Consider the following 9,526-nt stretch of genomic DNA (forward strand, 5'->3'; position numbering starts at 1 on the left):
CCGAGGTCAGGCAGGATGGGCTCTGAGCACTGCTGGAGCTGTGGGTGTCCCTGTGCACTGCAGGGAGTGGGACCTGATGACTTCAAAGGGTTCCTTCCAACTCAAACGATTCTATGACTCTATGATTACAATTCATCATTTACTGTAGCGTCATGAACTGATTTTTCTATTCCTACACCAAAATAGTGTCATGCAAATCTGTTTCATTTACTCCTTTGCGCTCGGCAAAGTAAGAATTTGCAGGAGCAGAGTGACCAACCATGTGGATATACAGCAGTCTTTGAGGTCTAATCGCAGTGTCCTTATAAGTGAAAACTTCCATTTAAATCAACTGATGTTCAATTATATTTTACTCAATTAGTCTTGTTTTAAGTAAAACTTCCTTACACAGATATGTATTTATCAGAAATATATTAATAAGAATGACAACATCATATTTGTTATAGATTTATCATGCTTATTTTTGTTTCAGAATGGGTTATGATCAAAGCAAAGAAATTTAGAAACATATTCTTAAATTGTTCTCCCTTGAATTTCACGTTGCCACATTATTTAAGATTTCCTCTTTAGAAGAAATAATAATTTGATGAAGACGTTAGGTTTTAGCAATATGGGAAGCACCAGCAGCATCCAGACCTAATTTTTAGGCAGCATTCACTGGCAGCAGATTCCTGCCTGGAATTAATTCAGTACACAGCACCCGATCGATCTGGCAGCTCCCAGTGCACACTGCCTGCCTGCCTGCAGCATGCACACAAAGGGCACGGCCAGATAACCTTTTGCTTTCCATTAAAGACATAGGAACCATTTTTGTATCTGCAGTAACACCACGTATTTCAAAACGCATCAGGCTCTGCACTGCTGGGTGGGCAGACTTCATGCTGGAACATTTGGGGGTTCCACTGCACGGGGCCTATGAAACACCCACCTCAGCATTTTCAGAAGACATCACACTGAACAACGGAGAAATAAATAGGAGCACAACATTCAGCAACAAAATTTGTTAGAAAAGAAAAAGAAAAATCCTTTGCAGAATCTATCTTGCATTGAAGAAGTCTTTGCTCTTCAAAATAAACAGGTAACAGAGGTGACATTTCTCCCTTTCTGAACTGAAAACTGTTCCTCATGGAGAACGCACTACAGACTGTGCAGAAACAATCACACGTTGTGAAAACAAGGAGCAGGTAAAGGCTACGTGACAACCTTAGAACATGAGGCTTCCAAAGCTTTCCTTCATGTGCAAGCCTGAAAAATATCAATGGCTAAGCCAACTCAACACTTTCAAATCATGATGTCACATTCATTTCACCCATTTCGTATTCATAATCCACAGCTTAACAGCTGAATATAAAAGACCACAAATATAACATGTATATTATATATCTATAATGTAATTATATGTAAGACTAAAGGGTTACACGACTAGCTCAATAAACATGCTCTGGATTGAGAATAAATAATGCAGGTTTTTGTTCATCAAAAAGTTTGGCTTGAAATGAGAAATTGATGTGAAACAGGAATTAAGTTTTAAGAAGGAATCCACCTGACTCTGCTCCCTATCCTTTAAAGCCGTAATTCTCTCAGCTGGCTGCTCAGAAACAAGGAGGGGATAATACATATGATACAGATTGGCTGATCTCTCCGGTAAGGGCTATCCACAATTGCACTCCTGCACAATCACTACACAAAGAGATCAGGAAATGAGCACACCTCCAAGCACTGATTACCTTTCTGCTCCTCAGCTGCCCTATTCAATGTGCTCTGGGGCACCAGCCAACACTGCTGAGCTCCTCAAAATTCAAAACAAGGTATGGAAATAAAACCTGCATAAGCTTACATTTTCCATTAAATGGCAACATGATTCAAACACAAAGAATTTGTATCTCCATGGTTCACAGTGCTCTCTCCTGCATCAGATAAAAGATTATTAAAAGACAATCCAGTGCAAATTTGCATTGCTGCTTTCCACGCACGTCAAGGAGTTGAGAGACACGCACATTCAGTAGATCTCAACAAGCACATTCCTGCCTCCAGTTGCTCCTGGATCTGTGCAGATATACAAATGGAGAGAAGATTTCACCTCTCTTTGCTAACACCACACTCCTGATACGTTCAAGAGCCAGTTGAATGCATAAGACTAAAGACGTCAGCAACAAGCTTCTGTTAGTGGTTACATTTGTTTCACTAATAAAGGAACCTGCCACCTCAAAGAAAAGCACTTTTTCCACATCACACATGCAAGAACTCCTATAATGTAGTAAGATGGGCTGGAGGGAAACGTGCTGATCATATTCCATGCCTCCCTATTAAGTGAGGACACGGGAAGACATGGAGGATGAAGGAATAGTATATGAAGGAATAGCAGTACTTCTTGAACTATACATTTTCCTTCTGCTTGCCTTTCCAGCACTAAGCTGTATTTTTCAGAAACTCACCATGTCCATTTGGGCCATACTAAGTAATTTTTATCCCCTCTATCCCTCCCCAGACCTTTCAAAACAAGGAATCAACTTATACCATGTGTTGTACTGCAACTAAGGGAACATCTGTATACTTTGCCTACAAAAGCAAGCTTTGCAGTTCCTCATTTATTTCATCACTTCAGTCTGATATCACCATTACTGTTCTTCCTTCCTCGGTGTGCCGGCACCTCTGTGCACGCTCACACTGTCAGTACCACTGCTAAGCAGCCTTCCAACTCTGCCATTCAGAACCATAAAACTCAGGCATAATTCCAATGTGTTAGTCATTATCTGTTTTATACGTTTTCTGTATCACTGCTTTCAAAATACTGAGCATTCGCATTCAAGTCATTCATTCACCCACACTCCTCATCTGATTTCTCCCTACTTTTTCCTGTTGTAAATCTTGTTTGCTCCGATAGATAAGTGCATCTTAATCTAGTGTTAAAACAAATGCTATGTTTTGATCTGCTAATAACTAACAAAAATGCCAAAATATTGCTGTATGCATTCACGCTGTCTGTACTGAATTGAACATGTACAGAAAATTGGCTTTTTTTTTTCCTACCAGCCTGTCTTCGGCAATTGCTGTAAGCACACGTCATGCCTGCCGCCTGAGCACAGGCACAAGAGCAGAACTGAACATTCCGCACACGTGGAACACAACTGCATGTTCTTTTCAGTCTTCTACACAGCAGAGTTTACGTAATGAGACGTACCACAAATAGAGAATGCTGGGATGAGTGTGAGTTTGATTAAGAGGTAATTCCTGATTTGGAAGCAGAGGCCCTACAAAGTGCCTTACATACACTTCAACAGCAAGACTGGTTGCCCATAACCTTGCACGTAACACAGTCATTCTGTTTCACTGCAGAGAAATCAGCACTCAAGAGCTGCAATAGCAGCTACTGTGAGACTGCAGGGCAGCTAAAGCTATACTCCACAAACCGAGTAAAAGCAGTCTCACCAGAAAAGCAATTAAATTATAAATCCAAACATTCAATACAGCACCAATCTCCATCAGTTTGAATGGAGGCTCTTTGGCTCGTAAGTACAACACACTCCCACTCCTCGCTGATGGCCTGGCTGCACATCTTGCTGAGCAGCAACACCCTTACAAGGCAAAGGCTGCATGCCTAAAGGCTGCAATTAACAGCAGCTCTGCCTCACAACAAATCCTCAGCACCACCTGAACAGACCGCATCCCGTGAAATTTATGCATTCAATTTAGATTTAATAAGATTATTACACATTTCTCTAAAATCAATTGTGTTTGATAGAGATCCTTCCCTGAATAGAAGCTACATTCTTCAGTGGAAGAATCACAGTTAAGGAAAATGAATGTCTACTACTTTACTTCTAAGGAAATATTCTCATTCACAAAAATACATTTGTATTTTTACTGCTTTCTTACATATGGCAGATGTGTTTGTACGTCATTCTGGAAAGGAAAGCCTATGGACAGACAAATGAATGGCGTACTGCATGATGCTGACTGACCTTGCAATAATATATTCTTGAGAGTTTGCACAATCTCTGCTTTAATAGGAATGAATAATATGAAAATAGCCAGAAACATAATTTTGGAGAAAAATGTAACAGATTGAACAGCGATCCATGGTGGTTTAATTTATGTGAAGAAGAAACATTATATAACATACCACTGTATTATTGCAAGATGTTTGTACACAATCATGGTCAGAAGCCTGATGTTTTGGTAAATACATATGTTCCGTGGTTCAAAGTACACAGAAGACTTGTGCCCTTGACAACGTTAAATCTTGTTAAAATCCTTCTCCACCCCTGAGCCAAGTGTTCCAAATAAAGACAATCATTCAGAACTATACGTGATCTTCATAGGCTGCAGGAAATGTACTTAAAAGAAGTTCCCTTTATCATTTCACCTACACGCGGAACGTTTTAACTGGCAGTATTTTGTCAAAAGGGATCAGGTAATATTTAAAATTAATTCAGTCAGATTCATCATGAAATCAAAATACTATTTGTTTCTGTTTTAAGGGTTTTTGTTTGGTTGGTCTTTTAATTTGTACTTCAGTAATTCATTTGATTTCTTCAGAAAATGCCTTTACTGAACAAAAAATAAACGAGGTCATGAAGATGCTAAAAAACTACTGTTACAAAAACCAGTGCTTTCTCTTACAAGCATATTAAACAACTGAAATAGAGAATTGCATTTGCAGCAGTATTTTAAATTATCTTCTAGTAAATATGCAAAGAAAGAAGACCTAGCAAATAATAAGGTGATTGTGTTAACACACATGACATCAGGGAAGGGGAAGGAAACATATAGAGAAAAATAGAAAAGGGAAGAGTACATGATTCAAAGGAGCTGGTAACAGCACATCTAATCTGGCATTGCAATAAGCAAAGCCTAGTCAGGAGGATGGTGTGAACAATGGTGTGAAATTACCAAAAAGGGACTGCAGAAGGCTGGAGGAAATGACTTACTGCTACACGCATTTTATAAATTGCAAGGGAGATTCGAAAGGAACAGCTCTTATTCTTTATATATTTCTAGTACAGTTTAGGAAATCTTGGCAGAACATTGAAAGATGCATCTCTCACGCCCACTTTACAAAATGAGCTTAACCTTCTAATGCCCTAAAGTCCATTAACTTACAGTTTTAGACTTCTATGAATGTGATAAGGTAGAAAAATGTTCTGCATTTCAAAGGGAAATACTGTAATCTCATGTTCACCCAATTAACCATCACCATAAATTACTGCCTAATGAATCCTTGATAACTGTAGAGTCATCTTCACCCAGAATCTCCCTGCAGCTTGGTTCTCAACACCCAATGAGGCAAGAGTTGCACCAAATGTCCAACACACAGTGAAGGTCATCTCCTACATGCAGCTACATTAGCTCCTTTCAGAATCCTTCTATGCTTCAGGAATGCCAAAGAATCCCTTCATAACCATTTCTATAATCTTATTGTAGACTCTTCGGTAATTAATTATACCAGCCTTTTCCAAAGTAGGTTTCATCTCTGAAATCTCCAAACTACATCCCTGCCCCTCAATACTAAGGAAAGCCTTTGCAAAAGACACTGCATTCCCAGTGAAATGCACTGAAATGCTCTCTTTACCTACTCAACATTAGGGATCCCAAGCAATTTCATGACTATGAAATTTGAAAATTTCCAGAAATTTTCATGCATAACTCAAATGCCTCTTTCCCTAAGTTGGCAGAACTGCTAATAAATTGGTTTATGGAATTCCTTTTTTCCCCTTTATCTATCAATAGAGTTATTTTCCAATTAGTCACACAGCTACTTACGTGATATGACACTGTCAATGTACTGTGGCAAATAAGGAGCCCAAGCATCAATGGTCTCCTTCCGGCCTGCCTGTTCAATCCTCCTCAGTTCTGCTAGCAGCAGGGCCTGGGCAGCTTCTCTTACCTATAAATCAACCAAAACATCACAGAAACTCAAACATGAAATATTTATCAATATGCTATCAGTATAATTTAGCTAGTACAACAAAAAGCAACACTTAAAAGAAAAAAAAAAACTTAGTATAAAAAACTGAATGTAGTTTTTAGAAAACCCACATTCTTCCCTGCTCCTTTCCAACTTAAGTATAGAAACAACATGGCCACAAATAGGACAGCCCCGAACCATGCTGACTCCCAACACAGGACATAACAGAGCCATAGGCACTGTGAGAAAACCTTCCTCAGCAAAGAGGCTATTTCACATCCCCAGAAGTGAACAGAAACTGAGGTTTATAACTGAAAGAAATAAGGTGGCTCACATTCCATCAAGTGAAATGGCTACTGCCAGTCATAGAAAAGTAACACTGATGCACTAAAATATCACCAAAATTTGAATTTTCTGGAAACAATTTGTGAGCAGCCTTCCTTCTAACAAAAGTTGTCCAGAATTCCAAGATACACAGCAAAATAATTTTTCTAAAATCAAAGGTGGATGTTGGAATACCACAGCAAAACAAAAATCTCCGAGGAACAGTTTTCAAATGAAATAATCTCATTTGTGTGCAGTGTGGAAGACTGAGCAACGTATACACACAAAGAAGTTATGCAACTCGATCAAGGTAAGACAGAAAACTGTGGGCAAGCAGGGATCAGCAAAAGGCTCAGGATATCCAGAAACTGGACTCCTACTGCTTACTTGCTTACAAATCCTAATTAGTTTCAAAGCAATTATCCTCTCAGAAAACCATCTCACGGTATATCCTATCTAGCAGAAGAACAGGCACCCAGCTAGCAAAAAGCCTATTCCCCATTAAGTCACAAGACTGCTGAAGTCCTACAGCCTATAATCCAGCTCTGTTCCTCCTTTCCTACTCTGAAAGCTGCACAGTCAACGAAATTTTTGCCACAGTAGCATAGGTGTAGTGTTAAGGCCTAGTAGTCATTTATCACACTGCTGGTGACAAACCACTTACTGACTGCTGTACACAAGCTCCAACAAATTAAGCAACTCAGCAGTCTCTTGAAAAAAAAAAAACAACATAGGTTAGTTTTTGATCCTAAAAAGATTCATAATGGAATATGAGAAATTTTAATCCTGGAATTTCGTTAGAAAGATATATATACAGTACATGTCACAGAAAAGGTAAGAACAAACAAATAAATAAACAAAGACAGAGACACAATCATTTTTTCAACATTTTGAAAGAGGTTAACTGGAAAACTGATCTGCTGAATCTAGAATCAGCAGGTACAAGAAAGTACTTCTGTGTCAGAAAGTACTTTGTGTCAGAAAGTACTTTTTATATTAAGGAAAAATGAGCTTAATAAAAGCCATCAACATCAGACAGGTACATAAAGCTGCACTCTGCATAAATAAAAACCAAAGTAACAAAACATTCAAATACTGCAACGCATGAATCACTACTGCCTCTTCTCCTCGTGTCCCAAGGTTCTGCTGCTGGGAATTGGGCTTCCCTGAGGACTCCCTCAGTGATTTGCTCCCGTTGCAGTGGAGCAAGGCTGCCATCCAGTGGCACATCACAGAAAGCCATTTCTCATCTAAAACAATGCTCACTTAAATAAAGATAAGATTGGTATTTGAAAGCATGCTATTTGGGGTTTTTAGAATTGAGCATTGGGGATGAGGGGGGGGGGAAACAGAAACCACCATCAGAAAATTTCTGCTGAACTGATATACAGGCTGCTCAGAAAAGTGTGACTGCCTCATCCCTGGAGGGCTCAAGGACACGGATGGGGCCCCGTGCAGTCTGAGCTAGACAGGACAACCATGGTGGAGAGGGGCTGGGGGGCTCTGGGGACTCTTTCAACCCAGCCAGTCTGCAATTCTGCGATCCTATGAACTCACCTCCAGGCAGCGGTCCTGCCACCTGCGAGCCAGCATCTCCAGAAGAGGAGGCCTGAACTTGTCCAGACCCAGCAGGTCGGGGAGCATCACACAGTGCATGGCAGCAAGCTGGCTCCACCCTGTTCAGACACAGAAGAACACATCAAAAACACTCTTACTTTTCATCCTCTCTCAAAATGGAAGTGTAACTGCACTGAATCACAGGCTTGAATTTCAAACTAGCAACCCTCAGAGTATGTTCAACACACTAAATACTGAAAAGCTCCTAAGTACAAGCCACAGTCCTAAGTTCAAGATCATCTTCAATGATCTGTTGAAACAATAGTTTCCATTATTTTCACACAACGTCCTAAATGCAAGTTTGATGCCATTCATTTAAAGAAAGCTAATCAAATAAATTAGTAGGAAGACTATAGATGTTTTAAGGAGGTATGCCAGCACACCACTACTCTCACTCTTCCCATCTAAATCCTGCTTCACCCTGGAAGCCTGCAATATTTAGTTAAAAGCTGTAAAGAGGAATCTATCAACCCCAAACAACACAGTCTAAAAAGTCCTGTAATGTACACCAAAAACATGCTCTTACTATTATGATCTACTTCAACTTGAGAAGCATGAGAAATACTTCCAGTGAGCATATAGATCTTCATTTTTAATTTGTCAGCAATGGTGAACACAAAAATCTCAGTATTTTAACTACCAAAGTTATACAAGGAAAATAATAAACAGAACATTTAATACTTGAAATTCTTATGAAAAAAACACAAATTTATGGCTTAGCAATAAGGCATCAAAGCAAAAAGGCATCAAAATAAAAGTTTAAAACAAATTCCCTGCAGCGATTCAGGAGTTGTGGGTTAGTTTGGTCTGTGTTAGGTTATTTGTGTGTGTGCCAATCTTTAGGGCAGAAAGTCATTCTTCACAACGGAGATAAACATCTATTGGGAAAAAAAAAAACAAAAAACATAAAACTCAAGTAGTCTAATTGAACAGTTTCTGTCTTCATAAGCACTACAAATCAGATTTAAGTGATGTGAAGCTCATTTGGTTCAGTTCTGAATATAAAGCACCAGAAAAGGTTTAGCCTTCTGGTTTGTGCCACAGGCAGTCCCAGAAGGTCCCCAAGCTCCAGAGGGAGCTGAGCCATTGCACCGAGAAGCAGCAGCCATACCCACGTGGAAGCAGCAGTGGGACACGAACTGTGCGTGGTGTGGCTTCAGTCATTCACATTCTTCCTACTTTAAAAAGGTTCATTATTTTTTCAAAAAGCAACAGCAAGACAAGACGCAGTCTGAAATCCAACCTTTGACGTGGTCACTGAGAACTGAACTTTGACATAAAGTCCTGGACAGACAAACCGCATCTGTTCACCCTCTAACAGCAAACTATGCAAAAATAAACTCATCGCCTCTATTTCTTGAAAAGAAAAATACCTCCAAAGAACAAATTAAAGTCACATCATAACAATGATAAGGAACATTAGTTGAAAGTAAGAGACAATAGATAGAAAAAATGAAGAAAGATACCTTCATTTACTAAGAAACAGGTATGTAAAGGAGGAGCAGTGTCAGAGCCAGAGTGACCAGCTTCAGTGCTAGAAGAAACAGGAGCAACTTGCAGAGGAAAGAAGAAGAAATAAAGAGAAAAAAAATAGGAAAGTGAGGATAGCAGCTTCTGAAAAACAGATTAGTATCACTGAAGAATGAAAAACAAAACCGTGATAATATTAAACTTAAA

General features: G+C 39.3%; 1 protein-coding gene across 1 annotated transcript in view; it reads right to left on the reverse strand.

The window, feature by feature from the left end:
• Positions 1-9,526, reverse strand: part of WDR7 (WD repeat domain 7) — a 115,279-nt gene that overhangs the window by 72,653 nt on the left and 33,100 nt on the right. Inside the window, exons 17-19 of the mRNA XM_019610149.1 lie at positions 9,316-9,402; positions 7,790-7,908; positions 5,764-5,887 (exon numbers count right to left, since the gene is read on the reverse strand). Coding sequence (XP_019465694.1) covers positions 5,764-5,887; positions 7,790-7,908; positions 9,316-9,402 — 330 coding nt within the window. The remainder of the gene's footprint in view (positions 1-5,763; positions 5,888-7,789; positions 7,909-9,315; positions 9,403-9,526) is intronic.

The sequence above is a fragment of the Meleagris gallopavo genome, chromosome Z (genome assembly GCF_000146605.3).
Source record: "Meleagris gallopavo isolate NT-WF06-2002-E0010 breed Aviagen turkey brand Nicholas breeding stock chromosome Z, Turkey_5.1, whole genome shotgun sequence".
NCBI lineage: Eukaryota > Metazoa > Chordata > Aves > Galliformes > Phasianidae > Meleagris > Meleagris gallopavo.